General features: G+C 38.2%; 1 protein-coding gene across 2 annotated transcripts in view; it reads left to right on the forward strand.

Annotated features, from left to right (window-relative positions):
* The window catches only part of LOC128530216 (glycerol-3-phosphate acyltransferase 4-like), a 30,237-nt gene extending 6,135 nt beyond the window's left edge, over positions 1–24,102 (forward strand). For both annotated transcript variants that reach the window (XM_053503999.1, XM_053503998.1), the window contains exons 2-13: positions 210–726; positions 3,320–3,389; positions 4,176–4,509; positions 8,007–8,081; positions 8,240–8,329; positions 11,428–11,521; positions 11,617–11,732; positions 12,954–13,009; positions 13,126–13,211; positions 13,389–13,517; positions 17,588–17,667; positions 18,824–24,102. In XM_053503999.1, coding sequence (XP_053359974.1) covers positions 559–726; positions 3,320–3,389; positions 4,176–4,509; positions 8,007–8,081; positions 8,240–8,329; positions 11,428–11,521; positions 11,617–11,732; positions 12,954–13,009; positions 13,126–13,211; positions 13,389–13,517; positions 17,588–17,667; positions 18,824–18,932 — 1,407 coding nt within the window. In that variant the 5' untranslated portion in view covers positions 210–558 and the 3' untranslated portion in view covers positions 18,933–24,102. The remainder of the gene's footprint in view (positions 1–209; positions 727–3,319; positions 3,390–4,175; positions 4,510–8,006; positions 8,082–8,239; positions 8,330–11,427; positions 11,522–11,616; positions 11,733–12,953; positions 13,010–13,125; positions 13,212–13,388; positions 13,518–17,587; positions 17,668–18,823) is intronic.
* Positions 24,103–26,906: the final 2,804 nt, after the last annotated feature.

The raw sequence follows: 26,906 nt of genomic DNA on the forward strand, positions 1-26,906 counted from the left end.
GGAGATGATATAGAGAAAAAAAGCTAGTTTTTACTCTCATTACTATGTTCTGTTAATCTGCACAATCAAAAGTCTTGGTTTGACTTGATTTTGTATTTATTGTAATTATTCACATCATATTATTCAGTCATTTTATTCGTCGTTCATTTATTATAATACAAATTTGTTATGTGTGTTACTAAAACAGGTGCTTTGTCTTTCATTTCCAGGTTGAAGAAACGACTGGATGAAGCTGCTCTCAGCTTTATTTATCGACAAAAAAATAAAGAACTTCTACACAATGGAACGAGTTCAGAGTAATCAAATCTGCGCACAAAAACCCCCCAATAGCTTTCGATCACAAGACGACGAGCCCCGTGTTGACTTTAGGGCTATTTTTGGTGACAGGAGAAGCTGAGACGACGTAGTCGGAGAAGAAGACACGGTTATAGACCTCTATCCTTAGACAGCAAGACTCCCATTTTAGCCTGAGCATGGTCTGGAGCTCTGGGTCCTGAAACTGAAACTTTCTGAAACTTTCCCTTTTCTAAAGAAGGATTTATAAGCCGGGTCACAGTAATGGGTCCGTTTGCGTCTCCTTTTGATAACTTGCTGTGCATGTTGCTGGGCATCTCCTTCACCGTGTGGTTCACTCTGCTGCTGGTGTTCATCATCGTGCCGGCTATATTCGGGTTGTCCTTCGGGATCCGGCGGCTCTACATGAACGGCCTGCTCAAAGTGTTCGGGGTGAGTGCTGAGAATCTCGCAGGAAACTGCTAGTCACTGACCAAGTTGATGCTAGAAGTCTGATTTTGAGGTTGGATAACTATTTCCGGAGACTTTTTTTTCCGAAGAATTTTGTGAAATCCTCTATTTAGAGAGTGATCGTCATTAGGTTTATCCTTGTTATGGAATTGTAGTGGTTACCAAGTGCAGTATTAAATAGTTGAGAAATGAACTAGACAGCTCTTTATAGTGATCCAGTGACTAATGAGACACAAAAAAATTTCAAAATTCATTTTTTTTTCTTAAGCGTTTTCTTTTTATTCACTCGAGTGGGTTTTAGTTAGTTTTAGTTTTGCAGAGCCGCACAAAGACAACTCTTTTTTTTTTTTTTTTTTTTTAGTATTGCCGATCACATGACCCAATGAGCGTGGACATTTAATGCCCCTCCTGGTCATGGCATTGTCAGGATTAAGGCTTGTGATCTCCAGACATCATGGTGAAAGCTTTTCAGTCGCACCAGCCTGTATTACACATTGGTAGGAAATGTTCTGGATAGAAAAATCATATCACAAAGAATTAAGGCATTCCAAAATATTACTAGCTTTAGAAATACTTACATTGGCGGATATATTTCAAGTGACTTCCGTTACGTGTTAATGCCGTTATTCTCAAGACTTTAATAAAAAACTAAAGAGCGAACCGCACATGTCCTGATGGACGGGTGGATAATGTTTAAATTTGCTAAACCACTACACCGAAAGATGTTATCTACCGACTCAGGACTGGCTGGCATTAGTTTATTTTAAGTAGACTACAATTTGGTCACTTCCTTCAGTAAAAATCGAAGGAAAGTCAGCTGCAGTGACGAATAGTCAGATATATCAAAAATAATGAAACCAAAAACACAGAAGGAAGGAATGAGTGGGACAGGAATGGGAAAGAGGGGCCTCTCCCCAACAGGCTTGGTATTTCTCTCTCTCCTTTACATGCACACACACACACACACACACACACACACACACACACTCTAGACACCGGGTTTTTTCCGACCGTTGCGCAAGAAGACATGCCTTTACGCAAATGCTTGAGCGAGTCTTTTTCTGTCTGTTCTGCCTGGCAAAGAGCAACATCAAGTTGTACAAAAAAAAGCAATTCAGGAACAAAGCAGTGTGATTCATTCTTCCCTCCGCTGTAGAGCAAGAGTCTTTAGGATCAGCTTTGATAATTGTTGCCTCTTTTAATGCAAGGTCTAGAATTACACTACTATATTATAGCACTCAGAAAGCCTCTCGCACAGTTTGTCCTCATGACGTGTGTGTGTGTGTATACACACATAAGCAGTGTGTATATATAAACAGTATTATATTCATAGCTCTAACACTTCTGAAACGATGCACCGCCACTTTTTCCGCTAGGTAAGGAGAAGGAATATGTGTATACTGTTTATCTGTCACTGAGGCAATCATCAGTAAAAGTGTATTTCATGCAAGAGAACCAATACAAACATAAAACGGTGTAAGATTACGTAAGTTTAAGTGCGTTGATTGATTCACAACATCGCCTTCAGGAAACATTCCTAACACTCTAGGTGTTATGAGTCCTGAGATGCGACACGACCCTCTAAACTACCAAACAATTAAAAATGCATATATATATATATATTTATGATCTGTAAAGTCTTCATAACGCCTCTAATCTGAGGTGCTGTTTGTTGAGGCTGGTAACTTTGAATGAACTTCACAATAAACTTCTACAGCAGAGGTAAGTTCTGGCCTTTTTCTCCTGTGAAGTTCTTCATTAAAGCCGGTTTCATCATGGTGCTTGATGGGTTTTACAAATGCACTCGACAGTACTGTTCTTCTTGTCCCAAAATAACGACTGACTGTTGTTGTTGTTGTTGTTGTTGTTTTGGTTGTTGTCACTACTTAATTACCTAATTACTTATCTGTTAATTCATACAGTAGTTTGCAAATCTCCACTATTGCTCCAAAATGTAGAAAGTAAATCCAAACATCTGTCCAAACTTTTGACTGGTAGTGTAGGTACATTACGATATGTCTCAGTCGTTATACGTTTTCCTGTTCTGCGCAACGACTTTGAAGTTTGTCCCCCGAAATCCGAAAGTACTCAATCTGGGCCAAATTCCAAAACCCTCACCCTGCATTCCAAAATTCAGCTGAGACTCGTATGAAGCTCCTGCATATGTAGTTACTGAGCTAAATCGCGTTAGTCAAATTGAACTCTTTTCTTTCTCCAGTACTAGGCATTGGGCTAACTGGGACTGAAACATTCTAACGACCAAAACATTTGTAATGTAATTATATGCAGCTCAATTTGTGACTTGAAAAAACCTGAACTATCCCTTAAATTTGTGCCTCCATTCAGTTACAGGGCAGAATCTATAGGTTTTAGTTTGGTACAGTATGCCTCCGAGAAAGCCTCTAGACCTCAGGAACCACATCGCAACAGCAGAGGAAAAAAACTGATTTGATCAATGTTTTTTAGCTGTTTTAGCAAATGTTGCATCCGTAATACACATTTTTGTCATCACTGCATTTATGACTTATAGAATTTTCACACTAAAGTGCAAACAGCGGTTCGATTTGTTTTTCAGTGGGCCACAAGGAGAATCGAGAGAGGAGCCAAGGAGAAAAATCATCTCGTGTATAAGCCCTATACAAATGGTGAGTTTTCTGTGTGCAATTGGCGGGCCTTGTTTTTTTTTTTTTTTATTATTTGCGCTCTGTATTCATAGGTGCGGCTTGTTTCAGTCAGCTTGCTCATGTTCAACGTGTGTGTGCAGTTTGTTTTGGTGTTGTCTCTTCTCTGGTGTTTGCCGTCTGTTCACTTACAGACAGGTGAGCTAATATATACTCAGCGCCATCAGCTTAATATACGTTACACATGTCTGTCACCACACACAGGGTTGTAATAGAAATGAAAACGAAGAATAAAAACAGTATTATAGCCATCATTGCCAACTTGCTAAAATAAGCATAATTAAATGTGCTTTTTGAGACGAAATGAGCGTAAGTATGATTAGGATTTCGCTTCGAACACTTGGGATTTTTGTTTTCAGAAAGTTAGCACATGGATTTATCAGTACTTCACCTGCGCTCATTTTTGGCTTGCTTATATTTATACCTAATTGTTTAGCAATCATTAGGCTCGCTTGAGGTTTTTCAAGCAGTCATTTAGGTCTAGATTTCATTTTAAAATAAAATACTGAAAGGATATGAAAAATTGTGTCCCACAAGGCTCTGTTTTAGGTCCAGTACTGTTCTAATTATTAATCTATTCGTAACATAATCTTGTCATCAATTAATGATTTTTACTTTTGTCAGTTCAGTCAGCTTTGGGAGCTCACTTATGCAAAATGAAAGTTAAAGCAATTGGGAGGAAAATAACCTTTTTCATCACCATTTATGTAAAAACATCTGAAGTATATTTGAAAATCATTTCTTTTTCAGGCATAATAGCCAAAGAGCCCACTTCGCTAGAGGAGGAGCTTAAAGAAATCCGACGTGTTGGCAATGGCAGGGACCTTAATGGCTCCATCTCTTCTCCCATTGGCTCCTCCTATTCCTCCTCAGAGTTTGCTGTTTCGGACATCTTTCATTTTTGCCGGCGTGGAGTCGAGAGTATCGTGGATGATGAAGTGACCAAGTGCTTCACAGCCGAAGAGCTGGAGTCCTGGAACCTGCTGACGCGCAGCAACTACAACTTCAGACACATCAGTACACGGCTTACAGCGCTCTGGGGACTCGGGCTGATCATCCGCTACTGTATCCTGCTGCCTCTCAGGTGATGCATCATGAGAGAAAGAGGAAGAGTAGAAGGAGGAGAGGTTTGGCTTCAGATTCAGCTACATGAAGGATTTTGATGTTGCTAGATTTGGGGTACTAGTGTAGGATTGGGGAGAATATGCACAACAGATGGAGAGGAGGCTACAACAGGAGATTGAAACCACCACCACCAACAAATCAGCACACACCAATAACAACAAAACAATATTATAAAGAATAATATTATAAAAGTGAGAATCAACAAAAAACATAACAACATAACATTAATGACACAACCAACAAAGACAGTAATAAAATTACCCCCAACACCACCAACAATTGATAAAATAATAAACAATCGTAATAACAACACCGACAGTGTTAATACCACCACCACCACCAATGATATCAATACAAATAACAGTAGTAATAACAAAACAAGAATCACTAACAAATGCACTCAGGAATTTTTTTTTTATTATTGTTTTTAAAAGTAAATAACAGTTATGACAACAATCAACAAAAATAATGATACCGACAACTAAAAATAATACAAACAAAAACAATACTAAACAAAGAAAAACAACAAGAGTAATGACATTGTTGTACCATGACCAAAAAAACCAAACAACATTAATTATAATACGCAAAAATATCAGCAATAATGACAAATCAACAACAGTAATGACAACCACAACAAACATACAACAACTAACCAGAAATAAACAACAGAAACACCAGTACTGATAACTACACTCACAATTTCACTTAAGAAAACACTAAACAGCAAAAAAAAAAAAAATGGTTATGACAACATAATCAACAATAAACAAAAAATGGAAAACAACAAAACAGTTAAAACTACTGTAGTAAGAGTTATATTATTATTATTATTATTATTATTAACATTTGCCAAAAATTATAATAAACAACACAAACCGCAAGAACAAAGTCAAAAACAACAATGCTTAAGCGAGTGTGAGCATCAGGCTTGTAATGGTGTACTAAACTAAAGATTTGATTAGGTTCACAACACAGAAATATTATGCTTAAAAATAATATTGATTGTAAACAAAATATACATTTAGGGCCTTTCTAACAGCCACACAAAATCTCCCAGATACTGTAGTTTATAATAAGTGAGCTAGCTGTGGCTCATAAAAACCCATGGAAATACAGGACAATCCCTTTAAGTGTTCTGGAAAGTTCCTTATTCAGCTTTATTGTTGTCTGTAACTCATGAAGTCCCTAAGTGACATCTGACGAACATCCTGGTGTAGTCATGTGACAATCTGTGAACTTGTGTAACCGCGGCATCATTTCCAAAACGGCGGTGTGCCTGGGTAGCACATGAGACACGACGAGATAATGTTAAAAAGCTTGTTTTGTAATATTAAACAATTTTAATGATTCATCTCATATTTAATATTTAACTGGTTCTGACTGCATTTCCTGAACAAAATGCTATAAAGCAAATGTCGCTGTGACATACAGTATGTCACATTTGGCTTTTAACCCTTAAAAAATGTAAAGGGAAATGCCATGTGACATCTTTCAAAATGTCTTCCACGTGGTCTATTTGTCTGGGTCATGCACGCCATCATTTCCCTTAAAGGAGAAACAGGTCAGGGCTTTTATAACTAATGATATTAAATTTGCTTATCTGGGATAAATTGCGACTTTGGGCTGATCCGGTTAGACTGCTGACTTCAGAAAGTGGTGTTAGTTCTGTTTCATTCTTCTGTTGTTATCATTTCCACTCTCAGTAAACACAGCCATCACACCTCGCTCTTTAAATTGCTTTGGCTATCATGTTGGAGGATTCAAATGATACAACCAGAAACTCAACTGCATTCTATCATTTTCATATACAAATACAAATCATGCACAGACATGCTGCTCCTACAGAGTGGAAATATAAGATATTTATGTCCAATAAAACACTCTGCGAACATTTACTTGACCAGATGATCAAGAACAGATGTACATTTTTTGTTTCCGTGGATTCAGTTCATTGCCTTTCTGTCTCAAAAGTAAATATTTATGTCCGTTTTATTATCCTGTACTTGCAAACCTTTAAAAGGATAAAAAAAAATAGGAATAATTTCCCCCCTGTGTGTTTGTGTAGTTTGCATGCTCTCCTCATGCTTGGTGGGTTTCCTCGGGGTGCTCCGGTTTCCTCCCCGAGTCCAAAGACATGCAGCTTAGGCTAATTGCCTGTAGTGTGTGAATGAGTGTGTGTATGTGTGTGTGCCCTGCGATGGATTGGCACCCTGTCCAGGTCCTACCCCCACTCGTGACCTATATCTCCTTAAAAATATGAAAAATGATGGAAAAAAATCATTCTTGACCAGATGGCTGAGACAAAGAAGCAGCATTGCTTTACAATTTAAAAAATTTATATCATTGAATTGTTTGACTTTCTGAGTAATCTTTGTTTTTACTTATTTCTTTTTAAATTGAATTAAAAAGAACAGCTTAGTTCTTGAATTAGCTTAGTTCTACTTCTCGTCTTTTTTTCTACCTTATGATTGGCTACTAGAATTTGGCTTCATCTGTGATTGGTCCGATCTTTGCTGAACGTGAGATTTGAGCCAATCCATGCCAAGTTATGAAGGCGGGACTTAAATGTAGCGTTTCTTTAGAGCAGTTTAGCTAAACTCATGTTATGAATAATCACTTGTTATTAATTCTGTCCGAGCACAAGTCTTAAACACTTTGGCGTATCATTTTATGTTTGTCTTATATAAGGTTATCATTAATAATAAGGATTATTTTGCTACCGTAACTGTATGTCTAGCAGTTGAAACATGGAACCTCACTCGCCCCTATAGCGCTACTGTAGTTTAACAAATTTAACTCCAGGCTAATTCTGCCGCTCCTCAGGGCCGTGTCAGGCTTCTCTGGGATTAGACTCTGCCTGGGTCGTGACCTTAACCCACATTCCCTAATAGGCTCTCTAATAGCCGAAGTGTCTTTTGTTTCACCTTATAATAAGATTCTTGATTTCACTTGGGTATTACAGTATGTGCTTAATTTAGTTTCAGACAACTCTTACCACTCTCTTGCACTTTGTTTAAACTCCTCCCAGAAGTTTAATGCAGGTTACTTTGAGTAGCAATGGGTAGTGTTTTCTATAGCTACAATGCTACATTAGTTGCATTTCTAGGGAGAATAAATAATTTGGGGATCGTTACTTATGTCTTTAGTTTGTGAGGTCACAAAATGGCAATTTGGATCGCCTTTAATATGCAAATTTATATAGAAAGACATGGAAACCGATAACGAACAGAGGTTCTGTGTATGATCTATGAAGTGTGATCTGGTACACTAGATCTTCTAATCAGTAACTAGTAACTAATATTCTATTAACTAGCTATTCCCTACTTAAACAACTATTCACCAGCAATAATTTGCTCAATTACAGGTGGTAAAAATGTTTTTTTTTTCTAAAAAAGCAATTCTAAGAAGCTTGTTAAATCTGACATGTTTGATATTTTTAAACATCTCCATCAGGTTGACACTCGCCATCACAGGCGTGACTCTGTTGGTGGTTCTCACCACCATAATCGGATTTCTACCCAATGGAAGGTAAGAATAAAATATAACAACAACAATAAATGATGTTGCAGATAATCAGTTTATAATGAAACAGTGAGAGATTATGAGGTGGTTTTTTGTGCTTCATGTTTCATATCTTTAAGATTGTTCATAAACAACAGGTTAAACAGTTATGTGTGTGTTTGTAGGATGAAGAATTTTCTCAGTGAAAAAGTGCATTTGATGTGTTACCGAGTTTGTGTGAGAGCACTTACCGCAATCATCACATATCATCACAGGTAAGGTATTTAAGGTATCGTTTGACAGCAAAATAAGACAAATCCATTTTTCCAGTTTTTCAAATGAAGTATTGTGAACTGATAGAATATTCTGTGCATGTGTTCTATGAGTCACAAGGGTGTTAAACAAGACAATATACAGTAGCTTGGGTTATACAAGTCGGAATTCTGTGTGTTTTTGTGTTGTTGTTGTTTTTTTTCAAAACGCTATAATGTATTTAAAGTCATTTAAGTATGCAATGTTTTATCAGTTATATAGTAATTGAGATTTAATTAAAATATAGCAAATTCATGATTTTGTAGTGAGTTAAACATACTGTAAACCAGTGGCAGGGAAAAAATGTTTAGTTTTGTTGCATGCAACCTTTTTTAATTAAAGAGACACATTATACGTAATACAAAATCTTAAGTTTACAATATCATCAGCCTCCACCTCTAACAGTTCAGATAATAGGATTAACCAAATGACATCCATTAGTGGGGTAGGCCAGGGGTAGCTCAGTGGTTAAGGCATTGGACTACGGGTCGGAAGATCCCAGGTTCAAACCCCACAACCACCAAGTTGCCACTGTTGGGCCCTTGAGCGCGGCCCTTAACCCTTAACTGCTCAGATGTGTAATGAGATAAAAATGTAAGTCGCTCTGGATAAGAGCGTCTGCCAAATGCCTAAATGTAAATAAGTGCATCAACCATCTGCATGTGCCTAAAGTTTATATTACATCACAGTTATATTTTAAAAAATATAACTATAAATGACCCACAGTGAAAGTAACATCAGGAGAAAAAGGGGAAAAAAAGGGGGCATATCACTTTAGTTGCACTAAATACTAACTTCATTACTGTGCTTACAATTCAGTATCCCACATAACATGGAACAACCTCAGTAATGATGCAGTAATCGAATCAGCATTAACAAAGAGAGAGTGAAAAGGTTTTCTTTTTTGGCACTGAACACAGTTAATTCAGTCATGGCAGCCTCTGTTTTGTTTTTCCTGATCACATGACAGAATTGCTGTGATTTAAGATCAAAGTGATCAAAAGATCAAAGTGCCCAGTGTAAAAGATATGAGCATGATGTCATGGGTAATTTAAAATGTGGAGGTTTGGAACTTCTAAAATAAGGATATATATATAGCGGTTATTCAAATTAAACGTTTTTGTTAGACACAACCTTGTATGTCAAAGAATAATAATTTTTATAAATTAGAATAAAAAAAAAGAAAACAACTAAGGAGATTTGGAAATCACTGGAACTGGTGATAATGGAGCACATTATCAAACCTTGTAAAGATAGAGCCGAAATGTCAACTTTGTGGGAGAAAAAATTATTCATAATAAATCATAATTGGAGATCGCTTAAACACTTGCTGAAGGTATGTAGTGCAAAATCATGTTCAATCATGTTCAATAGTGAAAGTGAGAGTACACACACAATGTGTGATGAGAACTCACAGGATTAGTGTTTAACAGCTGTGTGGCCAAAAGAAAACCACTTGTTAGCGAAAAAAGGCTTCAGTTTGCAATGGAGCAATGAAAAACATTATGTGGTCTGATGAGTCCAGATTGACCCTATTTCAGAACAATAGGCGTGTGAACCGATACACCCAGAATGCATTGTGCCCACTGTACAAACCTCTGGAGGCAGTGTTATGATCTGGGGTTACTTCAGTTGCTCCGGTCTAGACTCAGCAACGTTATGTAACAACTAATTGAAGTCAGCTATTGACCTGAATGTACGGAATAACCAGATTATCAAATCTGTGGAGTTTTTTTTTTCCTCTGATGGCACAGGCGTATTTCAGAACACAAATTGTGAAAGAGTGTTTCTGGGAGCATGAGGAATCAAATTCACACATGAGCTGGCCACCACACTGTGTGCTGTAATCAAAGCTAAAGGTGACTAAATGAAATCTTGGGGTGTGTGACATTTTTGTCTATGCACTTTAATTAATATTATTTATTTTATTCAAAAATTCTTTAATATGTGTTGCTTGGTCTCTTTTTTTAACTTGTTCAGCTTGAGCCATCACACTTCTACAGTATACAGTCATTTGACTGTAATGATTCCTGATTCCTTTTTTTTAAATTTTTTTTATTAAATCGATTCAGTGCAGCTGAGATTAAATCAGGTTTCGCACAGCCATGGACGTCTCTATTTGATTCCTGCACTCGGATGTATTGATTTTTATTCATTCTGTTTCTCGTGTGGCAATAATTGTCAGATCGTTCCCTAGAGAGCGACCTGAACAGCAGTTAACACATCACGACATGAGAACTCCTGAATATTTGTGACTAGCCACATGCATGCTGGGTTATTTACATGTGGCCTTTCAGACACATCTGCCTATCCCAGACTTGGATCTGGATCATCTTACACTAAGCTGTGTTAGAAATGTGTCTTAAAGCAGCATGTTCAGTTCAAGGTACAGCTTTGTGAGTATAGTGTGAACTTGTGTGTTTTTAAGGACATTCAAAGCTTTGTTGTTAGTGCGTGTAGTAGCAGAGATCCTGCATGTAGAACTGAGAATTAAGTAATGAGTAAAAGATGAATAGACTGTTCATGTTCAGCAGCTTGTGCTAGCATGTGAGCCATCACAGGAATTCTCCTGAGCTGTCTTTGCCAGACAACACATTTATCGCAATGATTTTATATTAAGTCTATTTTATTAGATATTATATTATATCTAGAGTTATTGCATTTTTTGGCTTTCTGTTGTTGAAGGGTGTTCAAGTCAAACCGAGACTTTTGATTGCACAGAATAACACACACAGTTATGAAAGTAAAAAGTATTTTTATTTCTCTCTATATTTATTTCCTCTGCTACACTAATGCACTTATCCCAGTGTTTCATTACTGTTGGATTCCATCAAGGTAGAAATATTTCTCAGTACGGTCTGCCTGCTGCATGACTGACACTTTAGCTCAACTTTTCCTGCTCAAGTCCCGGTTTGACTTGAACGTCCCTCATATTTTGGAAACAGCAGTAATTCCATATGCTATTGTCGGAAAATGACTTTTGTTGCTTTGCTGTGAATATTAATGCAGACTTTGACTTGAATTTTTTTTTTGTGTGTGTGTGTGTGTTTGCATCTTTCAGTGAGAATAAGCCTAAAAATGGAGGAATCTGTGTCGCCAATCACACGTCACCCATCGATGTCCTCATACTAGCCAGTGACGGCTGTTATGCAATGGTATGAATGTGTGCGTGTTTGTGTGTGTGTAATACGCAAAGTTTTTCCATGGCGCAATTCCCAGATGTAGTAATACAGAACTCTGCGTGTCTCAGGTGGGACAGATTCATGGAGGTCTGATGGGACTCATTCAGAAGTCCATGGTGAAGGCTTGTCCACACATCTGGTTTGAAAGATCTGAAGTCAAGGACCGCCATCTTGTGGCCAAAAGGTAACATTGTAGCACAAATGACAGCGCTAGCGTGCTTTATTATTCTCACAGGGAAATTCTAATGTCAAGAATTATACAACCAAGACGTGGAAGAGTATTACTGGGCTAGAATAAGATGTATATCAGTACGAAAAAGATTCTAAAAGTTTTTTTTACACAAGAGTAGCGCGTCAAGATAGAATTGCCACAGTACCTCACTGCTACAGTCCAAGAGTGACACCATACTGTACCTCAATGTCACAGTGCAAATGTACCTCAGAGTGCCAAGGACCTGTGTGCCAGACTGCCTCCATGCCAAAGCGACAAAAGTGCAAGAGTGCTTCAGTACCTCACTGCCACGTTTGCCACTGCCAAAGTCATACATTACATCTGTGGCAAAGTGCAAGAATGGCTGGAAGCCACACTTACACAATGTCTCAGTGCCAGACTGTGCCACGATACATCAGTGCCACAGTGTCTTAGTGCTTCAGGAGCCAAAGAGCCACAAAAACTCTAACTGTGTAAGAGGCTCAGTGCCTTAGTGCCCCAGTGCCCTGGTGTTTGAGCACCACAGATCCTAAGTGCCATAGAAACAAAGACCTCTAGCCTGTCTAGACTGCTTTAGTGCCAGAGAGCCACAGTACCTCAGTGGCACAGTGGCACTGTACCTCAGTGTTATTATACATGTGTGCCATAAAGTCAGTGCCACATTGCCACGCTGACGGAACGTATGCAGTACGTAAAGCTAAAGTGTTCTCAAAAGGTGTTTTCAGATTCCTGAAGCATGCAAATATGACCATTGAGGTTTTTCCACTTTCTAAGGATAGTGCTAAATAGATGCAGCATAAAATGTGCTAAAAATCTTTAAGCATCTATGTACACTAAACAAATCCAAACATAATATGTATCCAAACATATATACTTCAATATGCAGTTGGTCCCCCTTTTGCAGCTATAACAGCTTCCATTTTTCTTGGAAAGTTGTCCACAGTCCATCCTAAAGATGCTCGATGGGGTTGAGGTCAGGGCTCTGTGTTAGGGCCAGTCAAGTTTTTATAGACCTTGCTTTGTGCACTGGGGCACAGTCATGTTGAGTTGGATACAAAGTTGGATGCTTAGCATTGTTCAAGATGTATTAAGATTGGAATTCAACAATTAACCTGAATTCAATAATTAACAGTTTTGGCCTTCTATTATTTCTTATCTTTATCTTTTATACAAATCAATACAATTTCGTTGCAGGTTGAGCGATCACGTCGAGGACAAAAGCAAACTTCCAATCCTCATTTTTCCCGAAGGTGAAGTCATAAATTTGCAGTTTTCTATCCTGGCTTGGTTTTCTTTGTCAGGACGCTTTATCATGCGAACTTTATGAGACTTTGTTGTTAGGTGTGACTCTAAACTTTGTAAATAGGTACCTGCATCAACAACACATCTGTGATGATGTTTAAGAAGGGAAGCTTCGAAATCGCTTCAACTATCTACCCAGTGGCCATCAAGGTTAGTATCTGTGCAGCTTAAAAATGCAGAAAAACCAGATTTGCACTTTATTTACATAATAGCAATAATAAGTTCTTAGCAAGGTTATTAGCGAGGCATCTCATCTAGCCTGTAGGAATTTTTAACATTTTTGTTTACGATACCACGTATCGTTTTGTTTACGATTGCTTTGTGCAGTATGATCCTCGCTTCGGAGACGCCTTCTGGAACAGCAGCAAATTCGGCATGGTGACGTATCTCCTCCACATGATGAGCAGCTGGGCCATAGTGTGCAGCGTCTGGTACCTCCCGCCCATGAGCCGACAGGTGAGCAACAACACTCACGGATTCAGGAGGTTTAAACTTGCATAGCAAACCCACTTTTTGCATCAGTACTCAAATCAGAGCTTTGAGCTCAGGCCTCGTCCTCCACATTTTGGAAGCTTGAGGTCCGGCTTTGCATGCGCCCATGCAAATGGGTCTGCTGGTGCTAATACACGTTCAAATGCACACAGAAAACTCAAGCAAATACACATGAAACCACAGCAGGAAATTTGACTGGGTTAGGAGGCTTCGCTTTAAATATCATAATCAAATTCATGATGGAAAAAATCGGTAAGGGAGCTAGCTTTCTGCTTCTGCTGGTGCTTTCCTAAACGTTAAGATGAAATAGCACCTGTGTTGCTAGATGTAAAAATAGAAAAGAAGAAATGAAGTTCTTGTCGTATACTTTACATATTTTAATACGTATTCTAGTCGAATGTTTTAAAATGACTTATCCGTAGGACTTGTGCTGCCTTCAAGTGCTGGCAGAAAAATCCCAATTCTGAGGTAAAATTCTGAGGTAAACGCCAATACAGTAATGGAGTTTTTACAAGTTACCCAATGTAAAAAATTTGACATTTATAAGAAACGCCAGCCACAAGTCAAAATTAAGATTGCTGGTGTTAGTCCTTTGGCTGCTCATGTCAAGGGGTTGCCACAACGGACTATCCGATTGCCACAGGTTTTACGCTGGACGCCCTTTCTCATGCAACCCTCCCATTTCATCCGGGTTTGAGACTGGCACTGCATCCAGTGGCTGGGGTTTGGGCATCGGGTGGGAATCGCACCCAAGCCTTCCCCATGACAGACAGAGAAATCTTCTAATGAGTCACCAATGTTCCATAAGTCAAAATCAAGATTATTTGCCATATGTACCTCGTGGACTTTTTTTTCCTCACATATCCCAGTCAAAATAATTTTTTTGTCATTGATAATACAAAGTAAATTAGTATTTTTATGACATTTGTGTTCTTTTTTTTTTTCAATCAGAACCACTTCACACACTATGTTGTAACACCACCTCCGAACTTCACACAAGAATGTAAAGGTGCTCTTGAAGGCAGCATTATCATGCATTTTTATCACCATTTTTTCATACCGCAAATGTCTTTCATTTTACGTTCGCCGTTTCAGATTATATAGAAATGCTGAATTACGTCCTTCCAGAAAACAGCAGAGCTGCATAACAGGTTTGGGGAAGTGATGTTTTTATATGAGGTCACCTTAGAAATCCAAGCGTGCTTGTTTAAGGCCTGACCCGCACCTGGGAGTTATTGGCACATCCCCTGTACAGTCCTGACCTCGCTGTAAGCTATTTCCACATGTTTGGGCCATTAAAGGAGTTCCTGGGAGGCCAGCGTTTCAGAAGTGTTCGATCATGGCTCTGGCATACTGAAAAAACTTTCTGCCTTGATCATATCTAAGCACTAGTGTAACGCTGGGATAAGTGCATTAGTGTAGCAGGGGATTATATAGAAAAATAAAAGATAAATAAAGTTTTTACTTTTATAACCATGTTTCATTATTCTGCAAAATAAAAGTCATGGTTTGACTTGAACAACGCTGAGATTTAATACTTGATAAATATTCATTGTTTAGCTTTGGCTACACTCGACTAATCTGTGCTAAATACATCACAAATGAATTCATACCTTTGTCGCATGTTATGCGCATTAGGGATTGAACCAATCATTGATTAAACAGAATACTTTTACCCAATCATAACCCAGAAGGCAGGATTCGCTGGAAAAGATGAGACATCTGTTGAACTTTCCTTACAAAATATTGCAAAATATTCCTTGGCAAAATATTCATAATTGTTAACGAAAGTCGTATTTAAAAATAAAATGATTGTACATGATTTACGCTGACACTGAGATTTAATAATCAACGAATATTGTAGGCCCCGCCTTGGTGTTCTAGATTTCTAACCAATCATAGACGACACAGAATTATTTTAACCGATTATAATGCAAAAGCTTGGATTTCTTAACCTCACATAAGCTGGTTAACAGATTTAATTCTTTCACATTCTTATAAATTTCTTTGAAAAAAAAAAACAAATGATTGTTTATTGTTTTTAATGTATTTTTCCTACTTTTGTTTCCCTTAAGAATCTCAGTTTGAACGCAATATAAACAGATTGGGACATTAATATTTAAATGCCTTTAGATCCTGGAGTGTAAATAATAAACAGGAAAATAATCAACGCATAGTAAAACCCCCACCTTGTTGAAGTTGATTATTTTCCCATGACAGCATGCCTAAAGTCTTTCATTCATCTTTTTCATGGTTTTCATTGTATACATCACAGCATCTTCCAGCTGCAATAATGAACAACCTGCCACATTTTTTTGTCCATTTCGAGGTATTTTTTATGTCGTGGAACAACAAACCTTGCAGTTCCTCTTTTCACTTACATTATCACAGCCTTGAAAAGTTGTTCCATCGACCACTTCCCTTTTTTTTTTTTTTTACTCCCTCTCAATGTTAATAAGTGTGTCAGTGGTTGTCGTGCTACTGAGAAGCCACCCAGCGTCCTAGTAACGTTATCGTTTCGTCAATCGTATACGTACTTTATATCTGCCTGGTGCGAATCTTGGTGCAGACACTTCATACTTCATGCTAAATAAGCCTCTCTTTGTAGATAGATAGAAAAGATACTATGGTTTCTTTTATCAGGTGCAACCAGGAAGCAAGCACATTAATATAAACCTGTGTAAAACTGTCAGATAAAGGAAATAAATCAGCTTCTGACCTCTTGACCTTCGGATTGGCGCTGACGTGCATACACGTTTTATTTAAAAATGGGTCGTTCTTTAATGAGAGGAATGAACAAATGATTTTGAGCTGTTAATGGAAAAAAAAGATGAGATTTTAGTGTGTGCATCTGTGTTTATGGGCACAAATGACTGAAACCATGTCAATATTGACCCTGTAAAGACATACTGCTGCCAGGGAACTGAATGTGGAAATGTGAATGCTTCCCCTCTACAGTATATACAGTATTTTATTCTATTATCTATTAATGTTGGGTTTGGAGTTTAGAGGATAGGACTAGTCATGTAGTGGCATTTTAATGCAGAAGTAGTACTTTTCAATAGGAAATATAGTCATACTGCAGTGTGCGTGTGTGTGTGTGTGTGTGTGTGTGTACAGTGCATTCAGAAAGTATTCACAGAGCTTCACTTTTTCCACATTTTGCTATGTAATACCCCATAATAACAACGTCAAAGAAGTTTGTTTTAAATCTTTGCAAATTTTATTTTTTTTTAATTCACAGCCTTGACACTCAAAATTGACCTCAAGCGCATCCTCTCTCCACTGAACATCCTTGGATTGGAGTCCACCTGTGGTCAATTCAGTTGATTGAATTGGATTGGATTTGAAAAGGCACACACCTGTCTATATAACGTCCTACATTGCATGGCAGAGAACAAACCAAGCCATGAAGTCCAAGGAGTTGTCCGTAGACCTCAGAGAGAGGATTATAAACAGGCACAGGTCTGGATAAGGGTACAGAAAAATTTCTGCAGCACTGAAGGTCCCAATGAGCACAGTGGTCATCCATATATGCAAGAAGTTTAAAACCTTTCTAGAGAGGTCCGCCTGGCCAAAGTGAGTAATTAGGGGAGAAGGGCCATAGTCAGGGAAGTGACCAAGATCCCGATGGTCAGTCTGAAAGAGCTCCAGCGTTTCTCTGTCTCTTTTTTTTTTTTAACTTTTTATTTTTAATAAATTTGCAAAGATTTTAAACGCACTTCATTCACTTTGTCATTATGGGGTATTGTTTGTATAATTTTCAGAAAAAATATAATTTTAATACATTTGGAAATAAGCCTTTAACATAGCAAAATGTGGAAAAAGTGAAGCGCTGTGAATACTTTCCCGATGCACTGTATATAAACTCAGTAACAGAAAAAGTTTTGATTATGCCTCTTGTGTTCCAACACAGCTCGCAGATGGGAGTCCTCATTTTCTCTTTCAAACTGTCACACAAACAAGCCCGATCACTTGATACCTTGTAAATGTCTTGAAAGTTTTACACTCGTCTTCTGGGTTCATGTTAACAGAAAGACGAGGACGCCGTGCAGTTCGCTAACCGGGTCAAAGCAGCTATCGCAAGACAGGGTGGCCTGGTGGACCTGCTGTGGTGAGTAAGCGTAAAGCCTTAGAAAGTTTTGCTTCTGACCAAAACACACCCAGCTGCCGTGTAGGAAATGACAGTGGTTATGCTGTCGTTTGTTAACAAGGGCAAAAAAATTACTCTTTGTTCTAAAGATATAAATGGCATTTTTGTGAAGCAATAAAAATAAAAAAGTTATGAACAATCTAAATATAATGTCTCTTATCATCTGAATAGATGTCATCTAAATGCACGTAAAGCCACAACATCAACAATTATTTTGTCAGTTGTTATGGAACAGTTGTATAAACAGTATTGTTAAGTGTATTTGCAATACCCATCAAGCATCATGTCTCTCATGAAGACCTTTTCAGGAAAGCGAGACCTCAACTTAACCCCTGCTGCAGAGGAGAAGTTCATTTAGAGTTACCAGCCTCAGAAATAACCTATTAACAAACAGCATCTCAGATTAGAGCCGTTATGACGGATTTACAGAGCGTAAGTAGCAGAAACATCTCAATATCAACTGTTAAAAGGAGATTAATGCATATTTTGGGCGCCTTCAGCATAATGTAGAAAGAAATGAAAATCAGGAAGGACCATGGAATTAGATGGTGTGTTTGCAAAGTTTGGAAAAACAGCTGTTCTGGAGGACGGCAAGCAGTATTACAGTAGTTGAAGTCCAGAAGAAAAAAAGAAAACCAAAAAGGCTTACATTAGCTGTTTTAGCAGCTGTTGCAAGCTCTCTTATGAAATCCCCAGACTGACATTGCCCTATGCATGTGCAGAGGCAAAACACTGCATGAATTTAATCTGCCTGTTCTACTCAATCGTACAGTAGTGTCTCAGATATATACTCAATCTAACACCACGTGTGAAAGTGACTCAGATCCAAAGAAACTAAATCTGATCTGTGTCACATTAGAGTAAATGATCAGAATTGATTTACTTTAGGCTGGTAATGAACATAGCATAAGTGCTTATTATATGCTTGTGCTTAGTAAACTCACTCTGGTACACCAATTTCATGGTGCTGTTGGGGTTTGAACCTGGGACCTTCTGACTGTTTTTTCTCTGAATGCATTCAGGTGCTATATTATGATAAAGGTGTGAAACATTCTGACAGGATTTATCTTTTCATATTCATATTAATTATATTGCATGACTGTGTGTTTGTGTTTAGGGACGGTGGCTTAAAGCGCAGTAAAGTCAAAGACACCTTTAAAGAAGAGCAACAAAAAATGTACAGCAAGATCTTGGTGGGGACGCACGAAGACCGTAGTCGCTCCTGAGGAACGGAAGATGAAATTGGATTGTTCAATCTTTCAAAAGAAAAAAACTAAACATCAGGAGTGCACCGTAAGCCATGTCTTGTGTCTGTTGGTGGTAGAAGAGGGTTGATTTCCAGAAGTCAGTTCAAACATGACGCTACGGCATCATTTACTAACATGACCACTTTGTGAGGTCTCTAAACGGACACTTTGCTGTTAACACTCTCGAAAAACATCAGTGTAACAGAAACACATTGTGGGATTTTGTGAATTTGTTTTTATCACATTATCATTATTTATCACCTATTTATATTATATTTTTACTTATGTTACAATCAGTTTTTTTTTCCTTTTTACCTTATCTCGGCTTTGTTAATGCATTGGGTCCTGTAAATATTTACAGGGAAAAAAAAAAAACATGAAGAAGTTCTAGTGTATAGCTAATGCGAGTTTGCGGTTACGTTTATAACGATACCACAGCGCTGCCGGATTCTCGAATCAGATTGGTCGAAAAAAGAAACGAGTGATTTTATTTTCTCCAACAGCAGCGCTGATATTAGTTTCAGCTCCAAGTCGAATAACAGGTTTACTGTATATTAATGTGTTTGTTTAAGTCAATTGTACATTCATTTGGCTCTGTCCCATCGGAAAATGTCCCACGTCAGAATCACACCATCAGATGTGTCTAATTTTCTTTTTGTTAGTCCGTGAACATTGAAACTGATCGATTTGTGAAGTAAACTCCTCATCGTTCTTTCTGATATGCTTTTTCGCACGCTTGATCCACCTAATCTTCATCTTTGTTTTTAGTGTGAGAAAAATACTAGTTTTATTATGTGCTTACTGGAAAAAGCAATATACTTTTACATATCTGATCATTAGAATTAGCAGTAAGTAGATTGCCAGGAAACGGCCTCCTTTTCATTCTTTGTGGTCTTTTAGTACCATGGCAACCGCTCATAAACAACAACAACAGCAGCAGCTCAATATGATATAATAAGATAAAACTTACTGTGCATAATTCTTGAGCCCTCGCTCAATTCTTTATATTAAATGAAATTAAATAATGTAGATGAAATGAAAGAATTTTTTTTTACTGTGACAGGATGCAAAGTGCCTAAAGATACATAAACAAATGGGTTGTTTATGTACAGTAACAACCTCATTTCCCCTCTCATCTGTTCCAACCAGTCACCAGCCTGGTCATCTCTCATAATCTGCATCTGTTTCTTACTGGTTCATGCCATGGCTGGCAAGCAAATGAGGTACTCAAAGACTGAGAGTTGCACTGCTAAGCTCAGATTAGCATGACAGATCAACTGGAGAAATGCACTGCAAGCTAGCATACCAGCGTACCTTTACTTTTACTCATTCACTTTAAACTTAGAGAGAAAGGAACATAAGCGGATGTGATTGCTGGTCCGGCAGTTCTCTTTTTATGGGTTTTGTATTATTCCTAGGTTCACGACCAGAAAGATTGTTCCATTTCCCTCTCTCATGGAGTAGGTTAACATTGCTTTGACATGCTGGTGAGGAGGGACAATTTTTGTTGTAGTATTGGAACAATTTTGCAAGTGCAAGTAGCAAAGCGCGCTCTTGGGTCTTGGTATCAGTATTAGTATCAGTAGTATCAGTAAGTTAGAACGCGTACCCAGTGACTTGTATGATCCACATACCATATAGTGCTGTATAGCTGCTATAACTTGTTTCGCAAGACGTTGCGCAACATTTAAACGCAACTGCACGCAAGGTTCTCGTGTAATTCTTATTGAACACGTCAGGATGTGCTGTCATAGGAAAAAACCCCTGTAGCCGGTTCCTTATAGCATTCGGTTTCTCACTTAGAAAAACAAACAAATGCAGCATATAAACAATACTTCAAATACAAGAGTTTAACATTTAACTGAGCAGCGAGTATCTATGTTCTCTGCATGAATTATTATGAAATGAAACATATAGTAATTCACTCCTCTTGCCCGGGATGTAAATGTGTAAATAGTACAGAGTGTACCTCCTATAGGATTATAAAGAAACAGCGATGTTTTACCTCCTCAAATGCCTCCAACAGGTTGAGTGGCTTGGGGCACGCTTCGAACGCACACGATTTTTGACAAATTAGCCCCACAGTGTTTTAAGACTTGTTTAAGCGTGTGTAATAAGTTAGTTTTATTATATATATATTTTAATCTATTTTAGAGTCAGTGTGGCGATATGTAAATCGCCACAAAAAGGAAATCACTATTCAGGACTAAATCGATTTTTTCCCCCACCTCTGTTCATTAACCCCAGTTACTCTGTACCTTGTAATGTTATTTGTGGCTCTTTAACTAACTTAATTAATTACCTTATTGCGGGATGTTGTCAGTGTATTGCAGGAATATAAACATGTATGACTGGATTATGACCAGTCCAGTTCAGTTCAGTTCAATTTTGAGCTAAAAACTATTTTTATGCTTTTTATATCACAGTCCGAAATATTATAGTTTAGTGATAATAATAATAGTAGCCTAGCTCAAGGCTAATAGTTGCATCATACTGTACATGTTTGAGATCCATCATTTTGTTAACAAAACTCAATCATTTCTCAACCTACAGTAATCTCTATCTATTGCATCTGCAGCAAATGAGTAAGTACAGTCCAAGGGACAACGGCTTCCCACGTATCGGCTGCACACTTTCCTGTACAGGAATTAAAATCGCAGACTTGGCAACTAAGTCCAAATCCTACACCCTACATATTTACTCAGGGAAGGTTACTCGTATTTGAATAGATTACACACATGCTTAAGTGGATTTTCTGTAAACCCCACACAGATTATATAAATAACCTGTTAGTCATTCACACCTCTGAGTTTGCCAGATTCTTTGAAACATCAGCATTTGTCTTTGGGATAACTGAATTGTCTTCTGATAGTAATTATCATATTGATAATCACTCGTTCAATTAAACAATAATGTTTGGTTTATAAAAGCACTTGATCCAGCACTTGATCCAGCACTTGATCCAGCGCATACTATCTTTTGCACCTTAAAAAAATATATTTTAATATTGTGCGCTGATACCCCAACTGTCTGAGTAGCACTTAATTCTGTAGTTGCGTCTAAGGTTTAAATACCTGTGTGCATAAATCTGTTATTTATGTAACTCATCTAAATAGGACACAAATCTTTGTATTTTTTTTCAAAAAGATGAGTTTGTAGCTCACACTAGCTTTATAGAGAACCTCAGCTGGAGCACAAAAGCACCCCGTTGGTAAGATAAATAATAGAAAACCTTTAATAAAGCATGAGGGGCATTCAGGTCAAACCGGGACTTTTGAGTATACAGAATAAGTGAACACTATTATTTCTCTATATAATTCCCTGCTACACTAATGCACTTATCCCAGGGTTTCACTAGTGCTTGGACACCATCAGGGTACAATAGGAAGTTTTCTCAGTATGCCGAAGCCATGATCCTGGTTTGAATTTTTGCAGGACAATGCATGACCTCATACTGCCCACAGCACCACTTGCACAGGAACTCGGCTAGGAGTTATCGCTCCAGGGCATTTCCACATGTTTGGGCTATTAAAGGAGTTCTTGGGAGGCCAGCGTTTTGGATGTGAAGCAGGCAGTCCGATCATGACACTAGTGAAATGTTGGCACGAGTGCATTAGTGTTGCAGGGGATTATATAGAGAAATAAAGGGTAGATCTTAAATGACAGTGTTATTCTGCACAATCAAAAGTTTTGATCGAACGTCCGTTGTAGTGCTGTCTAAATGCTCGTTTGCAAACTGTAATAATGCCTTTTCCCACCTTGAGTTAAAACAATGGACACTCTTTATGAAAGGGTGTTTTTTGTTTGCCCTGTACTTTAGCTCGCAGCACAGCACCAATAGCAGACAATAATAAGAAGCATTACTGAGTAGCAGCTACAGTAGTAGTAACAAGCTGGCCGGCTAACATTAGTGATAGCTCTAACGTTGATGATTAACTTTTCGTAACAGCAATTTGTTATAATGGTATAAACTAATTTCAAATTAGAGAAGAGACGCTTTGGATGGTTAACAGTATTATTCATTTTAGATCACTTTGCAAACAGGGAAGGAACTGGTAGTGGCGGTTGAGTTGAGGGGGGTGTTTTCAGTGCCGCTGACTAGTTGTATGGTAGGAGGGGAATTACACTTCGCCTCAAACACAGCAGAAGAAACTGGAGTTACTTATTACTGTAGTGCTCAAGTGTTTAAAAGCATGACTTTGTCATATTTGCCTCATTCTGTTTCAGCTGTAATTGCATTGTTTTTCAGATGCCAAACTTTTTTTATTGTAATTAGAAATACAATACTGATGCACTGGGTAAACCTAAGATTACACAAATTACACCAAGTAAGACTGTATACAACCCTGGTTTTATGGTACCCTATCAATAAAGGGCTTGGCAGCAAGTTCAACGAGGCACACATCCTTTTTTTCAGATCTTCAAAAGTCCTACAAGACTTTAAAATGGTCATTTGGTTCTGAGTATCATGTACTGCATACGAGTGTGGTGTGTGCAGGCTTGTTAAAATAACTCCCGAGCCTCTGAGATGGCATGAACTCACACAAGTTGGCACTTTAATGGGTCCAGACATTGTTTGACATCTACTTACATATCTACTGTAGCTTCGAGCTAAACCGTGCCAAATTTTTCCTATGATATGGACCCTTGATTTAAAGTACACCTGTGAGTGAAGTCTTAATTACAGGAACCAGTATAGAGATTATAGCTTTATGAAGAGGATAGGATGAAGATCTCAGGGAAGCACCATGTGGAGAGATCTGGTGATCCTCTGAGTCGGGCTAATTTTAAGAATACTTGTGTACATTGAAACTGTGCTTCTTAATTCTAAGAGTAGAAGAGTAGCATCCAATGTAGTGGACATGCTTTTAGGTAGATGGCTTGTGTAGGATGCCCAAGTCAACTTCCTACTGCAATCATGCCATTGTATGTTGACTTTGTCCTTGTGTACATTGTGGGTGAGGGTGTATTCTTGGCTTGACTGCATCATTTGCATTAGTGCTGCCAGTGACTTGACTGCTGCCAGGCTAAATCCTTCTCTATCATCAGGTCAACTGTTAAATCTCTACCACTCATTCCTCCTTCTCTAAAAAAAAAAACAGTACTTCTGTCATGTCTATGAATGAAATTATTCAATAAAAGAAATACAAAGTTATCTCAAGTCTTGAGGTGTTTCTTTGGCATTAATACTCGCCGTTTGCCTAACCTTTCCAATCCAAAACCTTGAGGTGGACATATCAGATGGAGCTCAAGGGTTTTTGGATTGTCATGGGTAATACAATTTGCAAATATTAGAATAAAACAAGGTTCTCCTGTCTTAAAGATGTAATGACAGTAATAAAAGTGTAATTTTTTTTTAAATAAATGTTTGAATAAACAATGACATGGATTTTCATTTTCCATCACAAAGGGACTCAAACTCAGGGACCTCGGTGAATATAAAATATAAAACTACCGTAAGCTTGGCTGCAGTGAACTCTGGGTTGTTCAGGGATGAGAACATTAGCCTCAGTTCATTTCCATGATTCAGCATTTTACCCCCCATTGTGCCACGCTCAAGCTATTCCTGGCAAACTGCCAAAACAAATTATCTTATGAATATGTGCATTTGATTTTCTCTTTTGTCGCAGCCTGACGATAAAGAAGCAAATCTGGTCATATGCTCGCACCAGGTTTTGCCGAATAGCCAACTGTGCGAACGGAACGGTTAAGGAATGACAAAAATCATTTAAAAGAGTTACGGAGAGGACCATACCTATGTCTGATGATGACTCATCCCATAGAAATTCTATCTATCTATCTATCTATCTATCTATCTATCTATCTATCTATCTATCTATCTATCTATCGCCCTTGCCAAAAAATAAGTATAATAAAATAATATTTTGTTGGAGCAGCTTTTACTTTGATTATGGCACACATTCAGTTTGGCCACGCTTTAATAAGCATATGCAATTTCACAACATTTAGTTCCATCCAGAGACTCATTAGGTTCTCTCTAAGATCTTGCATTGATGGTGGGAGAGTCAGATAACTGTGCAATGGCCAAAAAAAAATTTGTCTTATGTTCTCCGAACGTTTCTTTCACAGTTTAAGCCCATTGAATCCTAGCATCGTAATCTTGAAATATTCTCGTGCCATCATAGAAAAACAAGACCAAAAACCTGGTCATTCAGAATATTTAGGTTGTCAGTTGACCTAATTTTTAGGACATCTAAAGTTGCTAAAACTAGACGTGACCAACAGAAGCAACCCCAGATCATAACACTAGCATCATAACACAGGCTTGGACCATGGAGTTAAAAAAAAGTGATCTCAAACCTTTGAGTCGTAGTGTACAGTATATATATATATATATATATATATATATACACACACACACAAACACACTGATTGTCCAACACAGTTTGGTGATTCTTCTTCTTAAACACAGCTGATTTAAATAATCTGTTAATTACTAGGTTCAGTGGGTATATTTATGTGTTGGTGAATTACAAACTGTGCTGGTCACTGGCCCTCCAGGACTGGATTTGGAGACCCCTGATCTACTCTAACGCTTCTATTGGATGAGAATATACGGGCCAGCCTTCACTCTCCATGTGCATCAGTTAGCCTTGGACACCCGTCACCCTGTCACCAGTTCCCTAGTTTTCCTTTCTTCTTTGGATTACTTATGGTAGGTCCTGATTACAGTCAGGACACAGTTTTCGAGTTAACACAGTTAACTTAAGCAAAGAAAAGTTACTTGCTGCCTAATTCATTCCACACTAGTGATTGGTTGTTTATGAGCAATTCATTCTTTTTGAACGAGTCCTTAATGTGATTCAAAAGAACAAGTAGTCTCGGAGAGTGATTCAAAGCAAAGCATCGCAAACCTCCGTAGGTTATGTTCAAGTAACAGAAATCTTTGGGTCTTTGGTCGTTCCTTTGTCACGTGACTCCCAAAGACGCTATGCAGTGCAGTACACAGAAAACAGAATTGAGCGATTCTTCTTAATGAGTCTTCTAGCCTGAGTTGTTTGTTCTTCTGTTGCGTGACTCCCATAGACGATATGCAGTGCAATAGATTCAAAAGAACGAACGACTCGGACCAGAAGATATGAGAGGTGAGCTGCTCATTCTGTTTATCATAATATATCCTTAGCTGCGTTGTAATATTTTCATTACTGGAACTATAGCCAAAATTTGTGTATGTAGACATGTTGGGGGTCTGTTCATTGAAAATTTTACATTTTATTTTTTTTCTAATCAAAAGAACGAAATGAACTAACTGACAAAAATAAAATTTGTTTATTTTAATGAACGAGATTCAACGAACCAAGTCACTAAAACGATTAAAATTTCCCATCACTATTTCACACAATTCAGCCGCCATTGTATGAATATATATCCTTATACGCTATATTGAAAATGGAAAATGCTACTGTGAGAAGAGCCAAATTGGAATGGCAAGAGGACTGGGTGAGAGCAACTCTGAAACCACAGTTTTAGTGAACTGTAGTTTTATGTTCCCATAAGTTCCCAGGCTTTAGTGGTCAGGACATACAAAATGTTCTCAAAGGAAAGAAAACCGGTGAACTGGCAACAGGGTGGTGGGTGGCCAGGGCTTACTGATGCACAAGGGGAGTGAAGGCTGGCCCGATCTACTGAATCTAATAGAAGAGCTACTCAATACTTCACAGCTGGTCATAATGTTATGGCTGATATATCCTCAAAGGATACAGGCAGGCTGTACAGTACTTCAGACTACACTGAAGCCAGTGGGCGGAGCAAAAGACTCACGGCAGTTCGTGGGTGGGAATTAAGAAGGGTTGCATGCCGCACAATGGGCGGGGCTTATAAACTTTTTGCGAGGCTTCATACCGGTTTGGGGCGTGGTTAAATACTGTAGAGAGCAGCGTAGTGGGCGTGTCGTACAGATTTCACGAGCGATAAACAGAGTCAGAAAGGCGC

This window comes from Clarias gariepinus, chromosome 9 (assembly GCF_024256425.1).
Source record: "Clarias gariepinus isolate MV-2021 ecotype Netherlands chromosome 9, CGAR_prim_01v2, whole genome shotgun sequence".
Taxonomy (NCBI): domain Eukaryota; kingdom Metazoa; phylum Chordata; class Actinopteri; order Siluriformes; family Clariidae; genus Clarias; species Clarias gariepinus.